This window comes from Pungitius pungitius, chromosome 18 (assembly GCF_949316345.1).
Source record: "Pungitius pungitius chromosome 18, fPunPun2.1, whole genome shotgun sequence".
NCBI classification, from domain to species: Eukaryota; Metazoa; Chordata; class Actinopteri; order Perciformes; family Gasterosteidae; genus Pungitius; species Pungitius pungitius.
Genome location: NC_084917.1, coordinates 3,730,342 through 3,752,943, shown reverse-complemented (window position 1 = coordinate 3,752,943; position 22,602 = coordinate 3,730,342). Strand labels below are relative to the sequence as shown.

Genomic DNA, 22,602 nt, shown 5'->3' with positions numbered 1-22,602 from the left:
ATTTCATTGAGAACTCGTACAGCACCAGGTCAACATCTACGAAGCCCTCTGGAAGACATTTTCCGCTCTCACCGCTGGATTTACCTTTTTTTCAGAGGGTTTTTCATTTCAAGCCCCCACCTGGAGTGAACCAAACTGCGGATCTATGCGAACCCTACGCGGGACTCAACCACATCTGTGAAGTTGAACAGGAGGAATGCATCGTTTCTTTGTGAAACTAACATTTCTGTTTTCTGCAATCGTCCTCTCACAAGGTAAACCGGCCTCTAAAAGATGCGCTGCAGAGCGGGATTGTGTGTGTGTGCGTGTGTGTGTATGTGTGTGTGTGAGGGGTCCAGCAAATGCATTCAGATTAAACTCTGGGGCTTTACTGTTATTCAAGTAAGATATAAATAACCGTAAATCACATGGAGGCTTTGCGTGAGTTTCTTCACAAATAGTCGGATTTGTCCTGCAGAGTCACGCCGGTGCAAACCGCACTTCTTACGCATGTCTCACAACTTAAAAATTTTCTGTGCACCAGAAGTCGTCGTTTCATCCTCATGTCTTTTTTTAAACTTTTAAATCACTTTTACTCTGCCGACGCAAATTCGTTTGCACGTCTTTAAATTGTGTGAGATAATGGAAGCGGGTGTTGGGGACCCGGGGACGCGGTGCGGCTGAGGGACATTGGAGGGGGGGGGGGGGCACCTTTTGTCTGCATGTGTGGGAGAGTGTTGTGGGTGGGAGGAGGTGCTGTTATCCCCCGTCTGCCCGTAAACAATGCCCGAGGAGAGTGTTTTATGGCTCGTGCTGGACTCTGATTTCTTTTGTTCCGCATCCGAGCGCCGCAGCTGCTGCGCTTTCCCCGCAAAAGCGTGCGCCCCTCTCTCCCCCCCGCCCCTTGTGCACGCCCCCCCCCCCCCACCCTCTCAGAAAAAAAAGCCACGCACCACGCGTTCTGGCCTCACCGGTGTCCACGGGCAGACATCCCAATATCCCCCACGGACAACTGTGAAACCAATCAATTAAGCAGCAGGATGTGAAAGAGGAATAAAGACGCGTTACGTTTCACACTAAAAATTCCATCTCACAGCCCATGTGATTGTTGTGAGTTGAGGAACGTGTTCATAATATTTGTAATCTTTGCTCAACAGGTCTAAAATGCTCCCTGCCCACTGAGACGTGTCTGAATGGAGGCTGGTGTGAAGCCACCTCCAACGGAAACGGAGAATGCAAGTAAGTAAAAAGTGTGCGCGCACAGCAGCAGCGCGATGCGCCAGATGTTCAACCTGCAGACGGACACTCAGCATTTCATCTTTGCGAGATGTGAAGTCGGGGGGGGGGGGGGGGGGGGGGGCGTCTTAGAAGTGCAGTGTAGTGAAATGTTGGTGCTTGAGAGTGCTTTTGGGTGGTGGGGGGGGGCTGCCTGGAAAGAAAGGGTGCCACATACACCCCCCCCCCCTTTTTCATCATTCCAGCCTTTGAGAGGGCCCTGCACCCAGCAACCGGAGCCCACCCGCCTCTCCCAGAGTCTCTTCTGGGCCGGTGCGCTCCTGTGTGCCCGCTCCATGGGCCGCAATGCTCCGCGAGGCTGCACAACACCCCCCCCCCCCCCGCCCCCCCCCAAAAAGACGAGTTTACTGAGTGGAGAAATAAAAAAGCAGTTGCAGTTCCACAGCGCTGAGGGAAGGGTAGCTGGACAAAAGCTCCCCTGCTCCCCCCCCCCCCCCCCCCCCCCTCCCTACCCCCCCTCCTCAATCCAGTGGGCTCGTTAATGAATGCGAGACTCAAAGTGAGAGGACGCGTCCAGTCCTAAATCTTGTTTTTCTGCCCTTTCATGGGCGACAGCTGGGGCTCGCCTGCCGCCCGTCACCCATTGTCCTGCAGTCAGAATAATGCTGTGTGACTAATCTGAGTGGGGCTTCCCATCATGCCACAACCAACCCAAACACCAGGACGCACACCAAACCCCTGCCCTAACCCCCTCCCCTCCTATAGGCTGCTTGTCTGCTGCCCCTCCCCTCCTCCTCCACCCACCTCACCCGCTTGTGATCTCCATTAGAAAGCCAGATGGCAGTGAAATGTAATTGGATTGGATGTCAAGAGAGTGAGATTAATTGGAATAAAGTGCAGAAATTTGAAGGCAAACAAGTGGGAACAGACAGTTGGGCAGATTGTGGGGTATTTATTTGGGGTGCAGATGGATGTTAAAGTTTGTCAGTGAGGCGCTTGATATGCATCCCCCTAAGCTGACCTATATGGAGGCCTAATTTTATAATGCTATGAAACAAAGGTGTATCTTTCTTTTTTTTTTTGTCCATCTGAAGCCAGAAGATTCATGATACTCAGATTTCTAGCGTAATCTCCAAATATGATGTTGTTTATCTGTAAAGAAACTCAGGGGTGGCCGGGTTTACCCTCAGGGCATGTGGTCATGGCAGGCGCTTCTCTGGTCTGCAGGGACAGGGGGGGAGCTATTGAAGAGCCCACGCTGCTAGCCTGGGGACACTAATTCACGGCATCTAATCTGCACACACACACACACGCGCGCACACGCATGCACATCGGACCACCGCACGTGTGCACACTGAAACTGTCCCTCCACCCTCCTCCCCCACCCTCCTCCTCCACAAAGCTGTTATTGTGGTCTCCACCACTGCAGCCCGGCCCAATTATAAACAGACAGGATAAATAGCATCACTTCATCCCGCCTCGCTCTCTCTTCCTCCTTGCTTTTCCCTCTCATTAATCATTCATCCTCGCCAAGCCAGGCCCAGCCACCAGTCACAGGGCACTTTGGTACTCTGGGTCAGAGCGTACCCTTCATGCCAAGGGAGCTTCTAGAGATGGTCCGATTAGTGCTTTTATCACCACTATTTGAATGGCGTGCCACATTAACTGGCTAGTTCATTTAGGAGGGTCGTGTGGTGACACAGTTGGAAAGTCCACCTGTTGGCTGGCCCACTGGCTGAAAAGAAGAAGAAGAAGAAGAAGAAGAAGAAGAGGAAGAAGGAGAAGACAAAGAAGAAGAGGCTGGTCCTCTGTGAGGGGCGGGAGTCGTTGCAAGGTTGAAGACGTGCAGTTACGCGGTTAACTGAAAGGTCATAAGGCCTTTAAACCTGTATGCGTTGAAGACGCTGATGAGTCATGAGGCGTTTTGAGGGTTTGTGCAGCATGTGGCGAGATGGATGGGTGGCAAGTCAGATATAAATCCTCTTCCAGGCCCGGTTCCCACGAGTGTGAAGGCGCTGAGTGGAATCACATGCTAGCATAGAGAACAAGATTAGGCCTGGTGTAAAACTCTGGTAATCAGATGTCTTACAGATGTGTTTACTGGGCTATCGTCGTGTAGAGACAACGTTTTTGGATACAAAAGGGGTTTTCGCTCCTTTGTGGTTCTAAAATGACTTCCCCTTATTGGTGTGCAGATCATCCCGAAAAAACAAGAAGTGACTTCAGTCCTGTTTGTTAAATTACTGGGTGTGTGTCTCTTGAGGTTAATTGGGCCAAGCTATATCTACCCTACAAAGCAGTGAGGCAAGAAAATGACAAATTAACAGAAAATGTTATTATTAATTATATTACTATTATTATTGTTATTTTTAAACCACAAAGAATACCATGGCCATAGACAGAGGAGACAAAAAGTCAACTTAAGTTTTTTGGTTGTATGAGACACGCGGAAACAATACGCTGTAATGGGGAAGTACTCGAGTCATGAGTCTTTGAAGTAAAAGGTTGTCTGAAGGTCTGGGGCTTCCTGTCTCCCGTGCAGCTGTGGTCTTGCAATGTTTGTAGCTTAAAAAACAAGCAAAGGCTCAAATTTAGTTTCCGTTTGCAAGACGCTGATGGGAGCACAGCGAGGTGAAAGGGTCGCGGCCCTTCGACCCTGCCTTTGCGCGACCGACTGACTGCCGGTGCCGCTTTGCTGATATAGACACTGTTTTCGTCTGTTAATAATAAACTCTCAACTGTCTCGCCACGTGTTTCAAATACTGCAAGACTTCTTGACAAAAATAGACCCGATTCAGAGTATTAAAAGTCTTCCGGCTCTGACCTTGCACAGACTTGTCTGGTTTTGCATATTGATGACAAAATGTCACACCCGTAATGACCGTCTAGAGTGGTTCCAGCGCCGCTCAAAGAAGGGAATGTTGCTCTTCATTTGTCCTCCTACAGGCTTACCGAGCAAGTCTCCGCTCCATTTGGGCTTAAGCGAATCAGGTGCATGGCTGGGTGCATGGTGTGGGGCTGTTATTGGGGGTTTAGGCTCTAAGGCTGCCACTCCCCTGGTCGGGCCCATTCCCAAGATGCCGGAGGGGGGGAGGCGACCTAACGATGCTGTGAGGGAGGTTGTGTGAGGTGCACTGTGTTTGGCGTGGGGGGGGCCCTCGGTGAGATCCTGTGCGTCTGGAGGTCGTCAGAGCGGGCTGATCAAAGCTGGGCTGTCACAGCGCAGAGATAGGAGGCTATTCGACTCTAGTGAGCGCCGAAGGATCACATGCACCAGCGCAAGATGTCAAATGCAGGAACGCCAACGCCTCTGGCGGGTCAGTGTTGCACAACAGGGCACTGGGCGTAATGGCTTGGACACATGCACACGGTGCTTTTCTCTGTCGAAGATGTCTCCATGAATCTGCCACGGGTCGAGCACGTGTGACACACACACACACACACACACACATGCGCACACGCACGCACACACACACACAGGGACAGGGTTGAAGTGTTTGTTAATTGGTATTTCGGGCATGAAAGTGATCTTGTGGTCATTAGCGGAGCAGGTGCTCAGCTCTGTTGCTGACCCTCGTAAATCTTCCCCCTTCACTCCTTTTAGAGGGTGAGACAGAGAATAGCACAACACCAGCAAAACACCACCATCTCTTACTATTACTAGAGGACAGCTTGAGAGACAGGGAGCTTTTTATAATAATCCATTTCACCCTTGTAGATAGCACTGGACACACAGCTTTCGTCCATGCTTTTATTTTTCTTACTGCAGTCCATGAAAGCCACTGATCCCAGTAATGTGCTGGGGGAGTCTGAGCCTTCAAGGGCCAGTACATTTCTCATTTCCTCGAGCGGAGCCTCACTGTTCGGTTTCTTGGTCTCACTAACAGATGTGGACCCGAAGGGGGGTGAAGGGTGGGGGGGGGGGGGGGGGGGGTCAGATCTTTGGCTAATGATTAGACAGATCCAAGGGAACATCAGCAAACTGGAAAAAAAAGGAACCAGGAGGAATAAGCAGGAAGACAAACAGCCGCTTAAAGACAAAACCGGGGGGGCAGTGAGCGTCGAAGAAAACAAGAAGTGAGAAGCGATCTCATGACGGTGTACTTTCATAAACATCGCGAAAGAGAAACCAAGAGCGTACACGACTCTTCACACGTAATCTCTGTATGCCGCCCTCATCCACTCACATAACATATTCCACAGCGCTGGCATTTCCAGCGCACAGTGGGGCCGGTTTTGTGTCGGAGGATAAAGTCACCCCACAGCGGCAGATGGCAGATCCGGGCCCTTCGGGGGGGGGGAATAAAGAGAGAGGGGAAGAGACGGCAAAGGGGCCGTCCCACAGTCACAAAAGTGTCCAGGGTCAGAGGTCGGGGGGGAGCATCTGTTCCGGCCCGAGGGGACATTGCATCGCTAGGAGAGACCTGTTGCCGTGGTGTGTGCTGCTTAGGCTCCGCAGCGCGTGGGTGGATCTTTATCTCAGACTGGATTGACTTTAGGACAAAGAGGATCTATTACAGTTGGTTAGCGTGGGATGCCAAACACACGTACACACACACACACACACACACCTTTAATAGCATCTGTTTAAATATACTTTACAAAAACGGAGTGAGGATTTCATACAAAGACACTGAATTCCCATTGTGATCAGTCAGCTTTTATGGTAAAAGAAATGGGAGGCAAAGAAACATCAAAGCAACCCCAAATGCTTTTACAATCTTCTGCCAATTGCGGCTGTCTGGGCTCCCCGCGGGGCTCATGGTACTGTTAAAAACTCTCTGATTGGTCCCACCAAACTAAGTCAACAAGGGTGTTTTCACCAGCCTCGTGTGACATAAGGGGAGCGCTGTAAAAACGCAGACCGCTTGGGAGTCGTAAAGAAAGTCCACACAGGAAAGACAGCGAGGAGACGGAGCAATGAAAACGTGAGTCGGAGCAGAGACACGGAGAAGACTTCGAGAAGTCTCCGTAATAGTGAGTGAGAAAATAAGGAACAGGTAGAGAAGAGAAGAATTAGGACAGAGGTGGGTGGTAGGGAGGGGGGAGGGGAGGGGGATCGGGGGTTAAGAGACAGAAGTTGCAACAGCTGACTTCACATGGGTTCTTTATGTCCCCGGAGAAGAGGTTGGCTTGTCGGCACCCCCATCTGACAAGGGGACAGAGGGGAAGGGGGGAGGAGGGAGAACTGGGGGTGGAGGAGGCGGAGCCCCGTCCAACAGCTGCCTTCATTAACATGCGCACCTGCTCCCTGTGGAGATACTTGTGGGCCAGCAGATGCCCTCCCTCACACATTAACGCTCGCTCGTACATGCGTACGACTGCACACTCCCATACAAGCCCCAATTCAAATATAAACACTTTATGACCTTAAATGCTCCGACATGTGACCGACTAGACTTGTGTACAGGATTAACACCAGATGATGTCTGGCTGCTCTGGAAGTCAGTATTGGTGGATTCCTTGTAACTTTTATGAGAACTTCATTTTACCACCACCCACCCCCCCCCATCTTTGGTTCCTTCCCATGTTTGAGCTATGTGACTGCAGCAGCATCCATCTCTAGTCTGGATGGGAGGAAAGTTACCAGGGGCTTAGGGCCCCTGAATGCAGCGCCTCATGTAGGACATCCAGAGCCGACACAGGCCCCTTGATCTCTGCGGGCATTCAGGATGAGTGTGGACAGCCCCGAGGGTGAACGTTAGATGGGAAAGGGCCGCCTCGGCATGACTGTTTAGGGGCGTCTGTTGTCCCAGCAGAATGTGTTTTCAAGGTTCAGAGGGAGTCTGATCCAGAGGAGACTACGCTACAACAACACGTCGTCCCCGAGTCCGGGCGGGAAACTCTGTCCCCCCAGAGTCCCTCAGCGCTACTCCCCGCCTCCCCTCATTCCTTTGCTGTTTGGATAATCGCCCTCATGAAATGAACCCAAAACAAGCCTTGTTTTCTAATCAACACAACTGTAATCCCCAGGTGTCCCAGCGACTACGTAGGCAGTCGGTGCCAGTATCCCAGCCCCTGCAGCCCTTCGCCCTGCCGCAACGGCGGCGAATGCCGCGCCGTTTCCCGCGGCAACACCTTCGATTTCCACTGCGTGTGCCGCCTGGGCTTCACCGACCGGCTGTGCCTGACCCCGTCCAACCACGCCTGCATGAGCTCCCCCTGTCGCAACGGGGGAACATGCGATCTCATCACCCTCTCCGCCTTCCGCTGCCGCTGCCCACCTGGTTGGTCAGGTACGTAGTAGGCGCGCCGCTGTCCTCGCCCCCTCTCATCATTTCAACGAGAAGCAAAAATGACTAACGGAACCCCCTTCGTGTCCTTTTCTGTTTTGCAGGTAAAACCTGTCAGCTCGCCAACCCGTGCGCGTCCAACCCGTGCGCGAACGGGGGCCAGTGCTCGGCTTTCGATTCCACCTACATCTGCACCTGCCCGCCGGCCTTCCACGGCCAGACCTGCAAGCAGGACGTCAACGAGTGCGCACAGAACCCCTCGCCCTGTCTCAACAGCGGCCTGTGCGTGAACGAGGTGGGCTCGTACAGCTGCCGCTGTCCCCAAGAGTACACCGGGAAACACTGCGAGGCGACATACATGCCGTGCAGCCCCTCGCCGTGCCTGAACGGAGGCACCTGCGTGCAGAAAGGAGACACCGTCTACGCCTGCAGCTGCCTTCCAGGTAACTTCACAGAGCACATCATTTAAGCTCGTGGCGGCCATTTGTCCTTGGGACCAATGAAATACTACGTCAAAGGGCCACTGATGCACCTAGTGTTTTGTTTCTCTTACGCAGGTGCATCCAGGCCCTTTACCTGGCTACGCCCTTAAATAACCTCCAGGTGCCCACAGTATTACCCAATCAATGAGTCGTCCAATTAACCAAAGAATTAACAAAATGACAAAAGATTATTACAAAAACAGAAAATCTGTCTTAATATTGTATCAACCTAAAGAATTAAATAATAATATTTCAGAATAAATAACTGCAGATTAATAGCTACCACGCATGTTGACGTATGGAGTTAAAACGCTCGTTGGTTTTCCTAGAACACAATTTGACCTAAAAAGCTGCCTCCTGTTGTAGTGAAACCTCATTGAGTGGAATGTCTCTGGTTGTCCCCCCCTTTCCTCACGCAATCCCATCTCTCTCTGCCAGCCTCCACTGGCAGGATGCAGTCACACAGACGTTTCCTGCTGATAGTCACCAACCAGCCCCCACAACTTCAGGGGTGCACACATAGAGATAAACGTGTAGATATACACACCCTATTTGTGAGGTCACACACCCACACCCACACACACACACACACACACACACACACACACACACACAGAGAGCTTGTTTTTCAGTTAAACACAGCCGGTCTGCTCTTTATTGCGTTGGCACCCGAAGCCTGTTGCATAAAACTTTGGTTGATTTTGAGCAATTGTGGTTTTCTGCTGTTGGAGGCGCGGACTGCAGCTGTGAAGGGCCTTTTTCCCCCACCGATTCACATCGTACTCGGGACATTTCTGTTTCTCTGTTTCATTGTGTGACTCTGTGCGCGTTGTTCAGATATGCAGATGAGCGAGGGATGCCGCGTGTGGCTGTGTGTGTTAAAGTTTAACCCACGCTGCGCGTCTCTCGCGGGGGGGGTCCGTGCAGGAATGTGGCGAGATAGCGCCGCGGGTTGATAGTAAAACAGACTATCGTGGCTGTAAAACACTCACTCAAGCCTTTGATGTTTGAGCATAGGACACATGTTGCTCTGACACCCGCGGGGCTTTAAAACAATCTGCCCCGAGGATATTTGCCGCTTAACTGCGCAGCGATAAACAAGAGGAAGACTTGATTTAATTATTAACTCAAAGCCAACGCTGCTGTACCCTCTTCCGTGTCTTTGTTGATTCCCGCCTTTTCACACAGTTTCACTTTTCGATCGTCACAGGTTTCACGGGGCAGCACTGTGATTACAACATCGACGACTGTCCGGGCCACACCTGCCAGAATGGAGCTGTGTGTGTGGATGGTGTGAACACCTACAACTGCCGATGCCCACCTCATTACACAGGTGACCTTTTGCTTTGAGAGTCACCCCAAGGAAACGACTTCTAAACATCCCCTCACACTTTATTTAACTCATCTCCCCCTCCCTCACTCTTTCAGGTCAATACTGCACAGAAAATGTGGACGAGTGCGAGTTGATGCCCAACGCGTGCCAGAACGGAGGAACGTGCCACGACACCCACGGCAGCTACCACTGCGTCTGCGTCAACGGGTGGACGGGTGACGACTGCAGCGACAACATCGACGACTGCGCCAGCGCGGCTTGTTACAGCGGCGCCACCTGCCACGACCGCGTGGCCTCCTTCTTCTGCGAGTGCCCCCACGGTCGCACAGGTACGAATTCACGCGGGTCACCGTGAAGTGAATTTAAAGGTAGACTGGGGGGGGGGGGGGGGCCCTGGGAGTTGATGGTAATCTTCTCTTGGCGCTCGCAGGTCTGCTGTGCCACCTGGATGACGCCTGCATCAGCAACCCTTGTCAAAAGGGTTCCAACTGTGACACGAACCCAGTCAACGGGAAGGCGATCTGCACCTGCCCCCCAGGTTATACCGGGTCAGCCTGCAACCTGGACATCGACGAGTGCTCCCTCGGTGAGTTTCTTTCTTCCGCTACAGCATTTTAAATGATCATGCATCCGTTGCCACATACATGCGTGACAACATGGGCATTTAATGTTGTAGGTGCCAACCCCTGTGAGCATGGTGGCCGCTGCATCAACACCCAAGGCTCCTTTCAGTGCAAGTGCCTTCAAGGATACGAAGGACCTCGTTGCGAGATGGACGTCAATGAGTGCATGTCCAACCCGTGCCATAATGATGCAACCTGCCTGGATCAGATTGGGGGGTTCCACTGCATCTGCATGCCAGGTCAGAGAGGTTTCCTTTGCAAAAAAGTTAAAACTCTTTGTAATTTTGATCAAACGCTGGGACTTTGACAGCGTTAAGAAACTAAAGGACGATTTAACTAAGGTGTTGTTTCTCATGGACATTCGCAGGATACGAGGGTGTGTTCTGCCACATCAACACAGATGAGTGTGCCAGCCAACCTTGCCTCAACAATGGCAAGTGCATCGACAAGATCAACTCCTTCCACTGCGAGTGCCCCAAAGGTGAGAAAGGATCAGGCAACGATGGAGATGATGGATTACAATAATTTGTTTATTGGATTCTTCCGGTCTCACGAACAATAGGAGCAGAGAATAGGCTGTAAAAGAGTTAATCATTAACTACTACTGAGTAAATCATGCCATATATGGAACACAGATTTAGTGTAAATGATTTACTCCGTCTAATAGAGTCACTGAGGTTTGTGGGTGAAGGGGACAGTGGATGGCGAGTGGATCAGGTTGCACAAACATTAGCATATTTGGCGGGCATGAGAGTTTGTGTTAAAGCTTGCCGCCAAAACTGGTGGAGGGCGGGGATTGGGTTGGTTGCCGGTGAGCTTGAGGCCATTGTGTTGTGTTTTGAAAGAAAGATTTCACTGCACAGTAAGAGCTGAGGAGAGGGAGGGTGTGGGGGGGGGGGGGGGGGGTTAGGGGGGGCTGGATGGAGTATTGTGGAAGGGTTTGTGAGGACCTTCAGTCTCCCGCGAAACTACTTCAGATGCAAATTCGTTTTTTTTTCTCTTCTCCGTTCTGGCTATATGCAAAATGCAGACATGATATACCGAATATAAGAGCTAACACAATTAAACAATAACCTAATAATAAAGTTAAATTCTGTATTTTGTTCTATGCAAATGCAGGTTTTTCGGGGAGTCTGTGTCAGGTGGACATTGACGAGTGCGCCAGCACTCCCTGCAAGAACGGAGCTAAATGTACTGATGGTCCCAACAAGTACACCTGCGAATGTGCTGAAGGTAAAACAAACAATATATTTTTTACCCTGAAAATGTCTTTCAAATGTTTTAGGGTCTCTCCAAATGAAAAAGGCCATAATTCTTTCAAATAACGTCTCTCTTTTTATTGGGTCCAGGTTACTCGGGGCAGCACTGTGAGACTGACATCAATGAGTGCTACTCTGACCCATGCCACTATGGTACCTGCAAGGACGGCTTAGCCTCCTTCACCTGCTACTGCCGACCTGGCTACACTGGCCGCTTGTGTGAGACCAACATCAACGAGTGCCTCAGCCAGCCCTGCAAGAATGGCGGCACTTGCCAGGACAGGGAGAACACATATATTTGCGCTTGCCCCAAAGGCACAGCGGGTGAGACTTTAGACCTTCAACAGATCCTTGCACTAAAGATTTGGGGGTTTTTCTCCTCAAATCCTTTGCTAACATTCGCTCCGACCGACAGGTTACAATTGCGAGGTCAACCTGGACGACTGCAAGAGCAGACCGTGCGACTACGGGAGGTGCATCGACAAAATCAACGCCTACGAGTGTGCATGTGAACCCGGCTACACAGGTGAGCATTGGGAGGAAGTTAACAGGTGCAGGGGGGTTGGTCCCCGGAGCTTTGGGAGGGGCAGGTAGGACAGGTGGCTGGCGGGTCTCCTGCGGAACAATGGTGTAAGATTCCATGTGTGGGATGGGGTTGGGGTGGGTTAGAGAAAGGAACACAGTCCAAAACCTGATACACACACACACACACACAAAAAACACACACAAAGCGCTAACTTTGTTTGCCATTTGAAAAGGTTGTGACGTTGAGCCTGGAAAGAGTCTGTAAGGTGATACTTTAAAAGGAAGAGAGCCTGGCCTTTAATCACATATCTGATGTTCAGCAGTGTGCAACTGCGTTACAGATCCAATAAGTATCCTCTAAATGGAAGTGCTTTCTCCTCACTTCCCTCACTGGCACATGTCTGCCAGGACTCAGATTTAAAACTTTAGTGACCCAGTCTAGCTCCCGTTCGTGGCCCAGCGGAGCCGGTTCGGACTGGTAGCGGCTGAGTGATTATGCTAGAAAGGGGGGCAGGGAGGAACAAGTGTGTGTGGCGCAAGCTTCTGTGCACCCCCCCCCCCCCCCCCCCCCCCCCCCCCCTCTATCTTTTTGTGCTGACGGGGTGAGTGTGGAGGGCATGGCGGGACTGAGACACAGGGGGACAGAGGACTATTGTAACTGAAGATCGGGCAGTTGGGCCCTCCTCTTTGATTGATGAAGTGCAAAGGAGGAGGGGGCTGGCTCGGGGATCAGAGGGGGGGGGGTTTAATTGTTACTCGGCCTTGTGTGAAATGGCTCTGGCCTTCTGTCCCCTGTAAACAGCCCTGGGTGAAGTTAGTTCTCCCTGGACGGGGGGTGGGGTGGGGTGGGGGGGCTGTGTGTGAATAGGGAGAGAAGCTGCAGCTCCCCCACACCCACCTCCTGGCACCACCTCCCCCTCTCAGATCCAGCTGAAATCCTCCTTCTGCCTATTCAACAGGGCCCCATTCAATCAATGGAGGAGAAGCAAAAGGGCCTCTAGGGGCCCTCCGGGCTCGGCACACATTGGAGTTGCCTCAGCGTCTGCTTGTTAAATGTTTAGGGGGTCTTTAGTGTTAGATATCTCTGTTGTCCAAAAGAAGAATTAAGCCAGAAGCCACACAGAGCCCCTCAGCTAGCAGCTTAAAAAGCTCCAGTGAAGACCACACCACACATACAAAATGTCCAGCTGCCGGGCATCCACAATGGCCACTGTACATATGTATCCCTTCATAGCTTTCAAAAGCTTGACATGTGGCATTGCACTAAAATCTAATCTCGTTGCCTTTCAGGAACAATGTGTAACATCAACATTGACGATTGCGCCAAGAACCCCTGTCACAACGGGGGCACGTGCCTTGATGGCATTAACCGGTTCACCTGCCTGTGCCCGGAGGGCTACAACGACGCCACTTGTTTGTCTCAGGTCGATGAGTGTAGCAGCAACCCCTGCATCCACGGCCGATGCCAGGACCTCATCAACGGGTGAGCATACATCCAAATTTAAGACGAGATGAGCAGCGAAATACAGGGATGAAGGGAACCTCGTTTACATAAAACGCCACTGACGTGACGTTTTGTTTTGCGGTTAAAGCTACAAATGTACCTGCGACTCTGGCTGGAGCGGCCCCAACTGTGACATCAATAACAACGAGTGTGAGTCCAACCCGTGCATGAACGGGGGAACCTGCAAGGACATGACCAGCGGATACCACTGCACATGCAGAGCTGGTTTCACCGGTCAGTCAGAACCCTTTTTCTCCCCCTTTGCTCACATAGAGCATGTGTGTGGCCCGTTAGCCCGTATCTAACCCAAGTGTGTTCTCTAATCCTGCCAATGTAGGACCTAACTGCCAAACTAACATCAACGAGTGTGCCTCCAACCCCTGCCTCAACCAGGGCACCTGCATTGACGATGTGGCTGGATACAAGTGCAACTGTTTGCTGCCCTACACCGGTATGACAACGGCTTATTTTTCACACTGGATCATCACCTGGATGGTTTGATTTATCAGCTGTTTGCACAGGTCCGATAATGTAAAGACAATCTCCCGCTTTCCACTCGGGAAGGCTTATCCAGTACTATCTTGTGTTGGTTTAGAAAACCTCACCCGATGGCCACAAACTGGGATGTCTGTTTTTGTCATGATTGTGTGGAAAGATCCGCCTTTCTGCTTTGCAGGGATAACAGTGTGCGTGTGTGTATGTGTGTGTGTGTGTTTCGGAATAACACGGCTAATATAAGCCAGAGACCTGGAGCCTGTTCCAAGCCCTATTCCCACTTCCGGCCACGTCCTGTTTCCTGTCTGTGATCACACAATTGCAGGAAACGGGAAGGCCCTTCCTGTTTGGCTAAGTTGTCATGGAAATGGACAAGGAAGTGGGATAGAAACTGGGATTTAAAAATTGATTTCACGGCTTCTTTTTCAGGGATTTGAAAAATAATTTTGGCACAGTCTGAAACAGTTGCTACTTATTAGCAGGGCGCAAACGCTGATGTTTTCTTTTGCTCTGCAAACCAGGTGAAAACTGTGAGATCCTGCTGGCACCCTGCAGCCCCAGACCCTGTAAAAACGGTGGAGTGTGTAAGGAGGCGGAAGACTACCAGAGCTTCTCCTGTATCTGCCCTGAAGGATGGCAAGGTATCTATCCATTCCCGCCTGGCCTTTGATCATCTACCACTTCACAATTTGCTTTATCTTTAACTGCCTTTCTTCTCCCCCTCAAGGTCAAACATGTGAGATCGACATCAACGAATGCGTGAAGAGCCCATGCCGCAACGGTGCTGTCTGCCATAACACTATGGGTGGTTACCAGTGCAAGTGCCAGCCAGGTTACACTGGCCAGAAGTGTGAGACGGACACTGATGACTGCAAACCAAGTAAGGAACCGATTTTCACCACTGCAGGGTCTTTTGCTGTCAACAAAACTAGAAAAACGTTGTTTCATGGTCTCTCTTTTGTTCTGACTCAGATCCCTGCAGTAACGGAGGTCTGTGCCGCGATGCCATCAACACTTTCACGTGCACCTGTCTTCCCGGCTTTCGTGGCGGTAGATGCGAGCAGGACATAAACGAGTGTGAAAGTAACCCCTGTAGAAACGGCGCCAACTGCACCGACTGCGTCAACAGCTACACGTGCACCTGCCCGCCCGGTTTCAGTGGGATCAACTGTGAGGTCAACACCAACGACTGCACGGACAGGTAGCTCACCGTGGCCAAAAGTTGTCTTTGCTTATTTAACCAGCCCAGAGCATGTCTTATGAGGTTTTAACCATTCTTGTCCCGTGTCTCTGCAGCTCTTGCTTCAATGGTGGCACCTGCGTGGATGGGATTAACGCGTTCACCTGCCTGTGTCTACCCGGATTCACTGGCAGCTACTGCCAATATGATATCGATGAGTGCGACTCCAAACCGTGTCTCAATGGAGGATCTTGTCTGGACAGTTATGGGACATATTTGTGCACGTGTCCTCATGGCTACATAGGCGTCAATTGCCAGGTAGAAATCATCTTTTTTGTTTTTTCAAGTAAATTACGTTACGCCCTGTAGTTGTTTCACGCAGAGAAGCCCATTTAGTACAGTTTACTTATATTTTCTGGCTTTGATTCCCTGTTAGATTCTGGTGCGCTGGTGTGATTCCTCCCCTTGTAAAAATGGAGGTTCGTGCTGGCAGCAGGGAGCGTCTTACACCTGCCAGTGTCAGACTGGATGGACCGGCCTGTATTGTGACATCCCCAGTGTGTCTTGTGAGGTTGCAGCCAAACGGCAAGGTAAGATAACTAACGTAATTTTTCGAGGATGTAACGAGGATGATGTTTATGATTTCAGTCAATTAATTCATCCAAAAATGTAAAATTATAACCCCTAACGGCAGCAGAAGATATTTTTCTGTTATGGGGTTATTAACGGTAAATGTCTCATCTCACTGTTCATCGGAGTAAAAGCCTGTGGAAGGAAACCGTTATTGTGTGTGGTTGTTTTGGAGTTCAGCAATCTTTGGCGCCCCCAAAAGGGGAGAAGCTGAAACTGGTGTAAAACGTCTGCACTGACCCCGGGGTTCGGAGGCAGGATCTACCGTCCTGTGTGTGGTTCTTGCATTCTGTGACACTTCCCATGGTGATTTCAGGGGTGGAGGTGGCTCACCTGTGCAGGAACTCGGGCCAGTGCCTGGATGCCGGAAACACGCATTACTGTCGCTGCCAGGCCGGCTACACCGGGAGCTACTGCCAGGAACAAGTGGACGAGTGCTCACCAAATCCTTGCCAGAACGGAGCCGCCTGCACAGACTATCTGGGGGGCTACAGCTGTGAGGTAAATGGGTGGAATAATGGGTGATTATTGGGCAGTTGAGGGTTACTGTACAAAATTTGACTGATTTTCTGTCTCTCAGTGTGTCCCCGGCTACCACGGCGTAAACTGCTCCAAAGAGATCAACGAATGTCAGTCACAGCCCTGTCAGAACGGAGGCACGTGCATCGACCTCATCAACACATACAAGTGCTCGTGCCCCAGAGGAACACAAGGTACACACCTGAGTGTCACAATCAAAGTCATTCACGGCCACCAGAAGAAAGCAAGTTCACAATCAAATTGAGGATATGAATTTTTTTTTTAACGCACCATGTCTCCCGTAGGTGTCCACTGTGAGATCAATTTGGATGACTGCACCCCCTCCAGCGACCCACTGACCAATGAGCCCAAGTGCTTCAATAACGGCAAGTGTGTGGACCGCATCGGGGGCTACCAGTGCGTGTGCCCAGCGGGCTACGTAGGAGAGCGCTGTGAGGGCGACGTCAACGAGTGTCTGTCAGACCCCTGTGACCCCCAAGGGTCTTACAACTGTGTTCAGCTCACCAACAGCTACCGCTGCGAATGCCGCACGGGATACACAGGTACAGATGTGCAATCCTGCAGCATGTAACGAGACGGTAAATCTTACTGTTTGCAGAGTTTCAAAGGGCGTACATATGGTAAAACATACATTTTGCTTCACTTCTCCAGGTCAGCGTTGTGACAAAGTGTTTGACGGCTGTAAATCGAGACCCTGCAAAAACGGAGGGTCATGTGCTGTTGCCAGCAACACGCCTCATGGTTTCATCTGCAAATGTCCGCCCGTGAGTCCAGCTCTGTGATCCACTCAGACCCCTTGCTCCTTTGGAGATTATTTAACTATCCTTCTGTCTATGAAGATCTTAACCGTGGTCTGTTTCTGTTCCTTCAGGGCTTCACCGGCTCCTCTTGTGAGTATGATTCTCGCTCCTGCGGGAGTCTGAATTGCAGGAACGGGGGTACGTGTGTGTCGGGCCACCTAGGCCCGCGCTGCTTGTGTCCACCAACCTTCACTGGGCCAGAGTGCCAGACCCCCACCGACAGCCTCTGCATCTCCAACCCCTGCTACAACGGCGGAACGTGCCAGGTCACCGCGGACGCGCCTTTCTTCCATTGCAGCTGCCCCAGCAATTTCAACGGCCTGCTCTGCCACATCCTGGACTATTCCTTCGTCGGGGGTTTCGGCCGGGACATCACCCCACCTCCGGAAGTGGAGGTGAGCTGCGAGATAGCGCAGTGCAACGAGTGGGCCGGGAACCACATCTGCGACTCGCTGTGCAACAACCACGCCTGCGGCTGGGACGGAGGGGACTGCTCGCTTAATTTCGATGACCCTTGGCAAAACTGCTCCGCGGCTCTGCAGTGCTGGCGCTACTTTAACGACGGGAAGTGCGACGGACAGTGCAACAGCCCCGGGTGTCTCTACGATGGCTTTGATTGTCAGGGACAGGAAGGGCAGTGCAAGTAAGTGTGGTAAAACGGGTGCAAAATACTTTGGAATTTGTCATATATATGATATTGTATATCAGAAAGCCAACCCAATGTCCTACTTTTCTTCCAGCCCGCTGTATGACCAGTACTGTAAGGACCACTACGCTGACGGTCACTGTGACCAGGGCTGCAACAATGCAGAATGCGAATGGGACGGCCTGGACTGCGCCAACAACATGCCAGAGAAGCTCGCGGACGGGCATTTAGTCCTGGTGGTCCATATTCCACCCGAGCAGCTAAAAAACGGCTCTTCGACCTTCCTCAGAGAGCTCAGCAGCGTTCTCCACACCAACGTGGTGTTCCGCCGCGACGCCAAGGGAGAACCAATGATCTTCCCTTACTATGGCAACGAACAGGACCTGGTCAAACACAACGTGCTGAAGCGCTCCGCAGAGGGCTGGCCCGAGTGGGCGTCAATGCCCGCCAATGTTTTGGGTCAGGTGAAGGAAAGCGTGTCGGCCATGGTCAGCCCCCGCAAACGCAGAGAGCTGGATCCAGTGCAAGTCAAAGGGTAGGCGCGCCCACAAAGACCGTACACATTTTCAGCATACATCATAAATGTTTTTATCCATTTCAGAAATGTTGAATTTTAATGTCTCCCCCCTCCATTTCTTCTTGTAGGTCTGTGGTGTACCTGGAGATTGACAACCGTCAGTGCTACCAGCAGTCGAGTGAATGCTTCCAGAGCGCCACAGATGTAGCTGCATTCCTTGGAGCGCTTGCCACTAGCGGGAATCTCAATGTTCCCTACATCGAAGCTGTCACCAGTACGTGACTCCTCACCAGCTCTTTTGTTGATTCTACAACGAATCCAAGTCGCCAGGTTAAAAGTAACGCCGTCACTTTGACTTCTTTCCAGGTGTGAGACCTACTCCCGCCACTTCAGAGCTCTACCCCATGTACGTAGTCTTCCTGGGCTTGGCTGCCTTGGGTTTCATCTGCCTTGGTGTCCTGGTGTCTCGCAAGAGGCGACGAGAGCACGGCCAGCTTTGGTTTCCCGAAGGTTTTAAAGCGTCGGAGCCCAGTAAAAAGAAGCGCAGAGAGCCGTTGGGAGAAGATTCTGTGGGATTGGGGTAAGGAGACTTTGGAAGTGGAATACGGAGGCTTATATGATGTAACGTCTACCTACAGTACCTTTGAGTGTTTTTCATAGGCTTGACTGACAGCAGTGTCCTTTATCGTGTAACTAACCCGCCTCCTCCTTTACAAACAGGCCTATGAAAAACTCGGACATCAATCTTATGGATGACAATCAAAACGAATGGGATGATCAAGATCCAGACTGCAGACGCTTCAGGGTGAGAGAAAAGCGGGGCGTCTTGTCTGGATAAACTCTGTTTTACCATTCTCAGAATTCTCCAATTCATGTGCTGCTCTTACTGCTCTTATATATATAATGATTGGTGTGGGTTTCAGTTTGAGGAGCAGGCCATGCTGGATTTGAGCGACCGTACAGACCACAGGAAATGGACGCAGCAACATCTGGATGCAGCTGACCTGCGCATTGCGTCCATTGCTCCTACGCCTCCTCAGGGAGAGACAGAGAATGACTGCATGGATGTGAATGTCAGGGGACCAGGTGTGTACACTTGTCATCAGAGGATTTACAAAATAATCACGAAAAATATATTCCACAAACGCTTTCCAACGCATGACAGGAATAATAATCTTCTCCCTTCCTCTTTCAGATGGTTTCACTCCCCTGATGATCGCATCCTGCAGCGGAGGAGGCCTGGAGACCGCTAACATCGAAGAGGAAGAGGATCCCTCAGCAGAGATCATCTCTGACTTTATTTACCAAGGCGCCAATCTCCACAATCAGACTGACCGCACGGGCGAGACCGCCCTCCACCTGGCCGCCCGCTACGCCCGCTCCGATGCCGCCAAACGCCTCCTGGAGTCCAGCGCCGACGCCAACGTCCAGGACAACATGGGACGCACTCCGCTTCACGCTGCTGTCGCTGCAGACGCGCAGGGAGTCTTCCAGGTAACCTGTTCCTCCCCTCAAGTCTTTACCTTTGTCCAGCGGCTTACAAAACATCCGAACTAAACGAGTCTTTATCCTTAGATTTTAATCCGAAACCGCGCCACTGATCTTGACGCCCGCATGCACGACGGAACAACACCGCTCATCCTGGCGGCCCGACTGGCGGTTGAGGGAATGGTGGAGGAGCTCATCAACTGCCACGCGGATGCTAACGCCACCGACGACACTGGTAGCTAACGTTTTTTCGACTTTTCTATAGTCCACGGCCCATTAAGATGCCTCTCAGTGTGCTGAGCTGTTATGATAATCAACCGTCACCCTGTTTACTCTCTCTGCAGGTAAATCTGCTCTTCACTGGGCCGCGGCGGTAAACAATGTGGAGGCGGCTATGGTGCTGCTGAAAAATGGTGCCAACAAAGACATGCAAGACAACAAGGTATTTGAGATGTGACTGTGACGGGGCTGTATGGGAAGTATCAACACTTTTGCATTCACAGTTGTGTATTAACTGTTTTTTCCCCTGCATTTTAGGAGGAGACACCAGTTTTCCTTGCAGCCCGGGAAGGAAGCTTCGAGACAGCCAAGGTTCTCCTGGAACACTTTGCCAATCGTGAGATCACCGACCATCTCGACCAGCTGCCCAGAGACATCGCACAGGAACGCATGCACCATGACATCGTCCGTCTTCTGGATGAGTACAACGTGGTCAGGAGCCCCGGGCTTCACAGCGGCCCACTTAGCACCTCCAGCCTCTCGCCACCTCTCTGCTCCCCCAATGACTACCTTAGCAACCTCAAGCCCATGCTGTCCGTCAAGAAGGTTCGCAAACTCAGCTCCGGCGGCAAGGGAGGGAAGGATGGGGGCAAAGATAATCGAATGAAGAAGAAGAAGTCCCTGGATGGAAAGGGCAACTTGCTCGACTCTTCAGCCGTCCTCTCGCCGGTTGATTCCCTCGAGTCCCCGCACGGCTACCTGTCCGATGTGGCCTCCCCTCCCATGACATCGCCCTTCCAGCAGTCGCCGCCTATGTCTCTAAATCACCTACAAGGCAATGGAGACCATATGGGCCAGATGAGCATGGGTAAGGATATGGGCTGTATGTCTTTTGACCACAACCCTCCCCGTCTCTCCCACATGCCTGTGTCCAGCGCCGGCACTCAGGGTACAACATCCATAGGTGGCAGCAGAGGAGGCCAGTGTGACTGGATCTCCAGGATGCACCCAGGTGTAGGCCAGCAAGGGGGCTTCACCCAGGGGTCAACCATATCCCACGGCATGATGGGGGCCCTGCATGGCGTCAGCACTGCCACCCTGTCCCAGATCATGGGGTACCAGAATATGCAGACGAGCCACCTAGGTTCGTCCGCGCACATGATGCAGCAGGCTCATTCCCGGCAGCTCCAGCACCAGAACTCTAACTCCACCACAGCCGGCCAGCCCCTCGGCCAGGGCTTCCCGAACGTTGAGCTGAACGGCTCAGACATGCAGCAGAACAACGGCCGCTCCATGCCCATCCACACCGTCATGCCGCAGGAGACGCAGATCCTCGGCACCCAGTTCCTCACCCCTCCCTCCCAGCATAGCTATTCTGGCCCCATGGACAACACACCCAACCACCAGCTACAGGTACCCGACCACCCATTCCTAACCCCCTCCCCCGGCTCCCCCGACCAATGGTCCAGCTCGTCCCCACATTCCAACATGTCCGATTGGTCGGAAGGCATCTCAAGCCCGCCTACAAGTATCCACTCGCAGATGAATCTGATCCCGGACCAGTTTAAGTAGAGACTTGTAAAAAAACTTTTTAGTAGGAAGAAAATATATACAAAGAACATTCATAGAGAAAGAGAGTGACAAACCTGTATTGAGACTGAAGATGCTCCTTTTTTATTATCAGTTTTGATACTAACGTTAAAAAACAGTTTTAGGTATTTTGTATTTATTTATGTGCTTTTTTGACCTGAAATATAAAGAAGATGCTTTTATATTTATGCTTTTTTATTTTTTCTTCTGTTATGTATCGGAAGATTAGAAACTCTTTTAAAAGAGTATATCAGACATACGACTAAAATGTGTACACTGGCTATTTATTTGTATTTTCTGTTGCTATATTCACTGGATTTAATTTACTCTTTTGGTCACAAATTGTTATTTTTGGGCTTTCGTTGTTTTATGTTTGTACATATTTTGTTTTCTAACATTTATAGATTATTGTAAAATGTTCAGTATTAATTAATTATATTTCCTTTGTCCCGGTAAATGACGCAGGTTTTGTTACTGAACTATATTTCACTGAGTCTTATCACTGAGTCTGTTAGACGACGATTAAATATATATATCAAAAAGCCACAGATTTCATGATGTTGCTTCCTACACTAGTGGCAAAATGAGAGTAACTGAGCGACGGAAACAGAGACCTTAAAGCACAGAACAAATATCCCTATTTTGAGTTGAGAGATGCCTCACGGAAGGAGTGACGCTGCTTCTCAATCAACTTGAGCCTTTTTTTCCCATTGAATAATGGTCTTGGCTGGTGTTGCGTAATTGATTTGTGATACTTTGTGAAAGAAGAAACGTTTCTGATTTTCAGATTGTATTCCAAATCAGTGATTATGGTTATGTGTTAAATTGCAGAGCCGTTGTAGAAGCGTTGAAATGTTACATTTGCGACAGTTTAAATAGTTCCAGTGTGAATTTGGTTTTTCTTGAGAAAATCAATGAATTTGTCAGATTTCTTTTTAAAGAAATGTCTTGGAAGTGGAGATCATTGTTTGTGAAAGAAATGGGGACCTTTGTTTGTGTGTAAAACAACATCATCTGTACTTTGTGTAGTTGATGTCTGAATGTCATGTTTTATAAACTAATTCAGAGATAAAATATGCTTTAAAAAAAAGATGTAATTCAAAATCCATGTTCATGCAAAGTTGTAGTTCGCAAAGAAGTATTTTCTGATTTAAATGTTTTGTAAAAATTGTCTTGATTCAATAAAAGATACCGTCAAACTCTGAAGATATGTAGCTGCCTCATATGTAGTGAATGCCACATTGAATACATTAATATGAAAAGTAATCTCACTTTATGGCCACAGACGGTGGTCTGTGATTCCCTCTGGTGGGGACAGCCTGA

At 50.6% G+C, this 22,602-nt stretch overlaps 1 protein-coding gene across 1 annotated transcript; it reads left to right on the top strand.

Moving 5' to 3' along the window:
- On the top strand, positions 1-22,489 carry notch1a (notch receptor 1a). The gene is made up of 34 exons (XM_037485146.2): positions 1-254; positions 1,137-1,218; positions 7,189-7,451; positions 7,553-7,891; positions 9,141-9,263; positions 9,359-9,592; positions 9,694-9,849; positions 9,940-10,125; positions 10,254-10,367; positions 11,006-11,119; positions 11,236-11,469; positions 11,561-11,671; positions 12,961-13,153; positions 13,263-13,408; positions 13,512-13,625; positions 14,191-14,310; positions 14,397-14,549; positions 14,642-14,870; positions 14,966-15,167; positions 15,286-15,439; positions 15,796-15,980; positions 16,060-16,192; positions 16,304-16,561; positions 16,671-16,783; positions 16,891-17,462; positions 17,560-18,000; positions 18,111-18,256; positions 18,349-18,562; positions 18,703-18,787; positions 18,906-19,068; positions 19,178-19,476; positions 19,558-19,705; positions 19,815-19,912; positions 20,008-22,489. Exons 1-34 carry the CDS (start codon positions 197-199, stop codon positions 21,259-21,261), a joined length of 7,434 nt encoding a protein of 2,477 aa, XP_037341043.1. The 5' UTR covers positions 1-196; the 3' UTR covers positions 21,262-22,489.
- The last annotated feature ends 113 nt before the right edge of the window (positions 22,490-22,602 follow it).

What these genes read in the sequence shown, in the direction of transcription:
- notch1a (XM_037485146.2), top strand. Translation starts at nt 197, where the DNA reads ATGCATCGTTTCTTTGTGAAACTAACATTTCTGTTTTCTGCAATCGTC. An exon ending in CTGCCCACCTGGTTGGTCAG is followed by an intron (nt 7,452 to 7,552) that starts GTACGTAGTAGG and finishes TCTGTTTTGCAG; the next exon opens with GTAAAACCTGTCAGCTCGCC. An exon ending in AAGACATGCAAGACAACAAG is followed by an intron (nt 19,913 to 20,007) that starts GTATTTGAGATG and finishes CCTGCATTTTAG; the next exon opens with GAGGAGACACCAGTTTTCCT.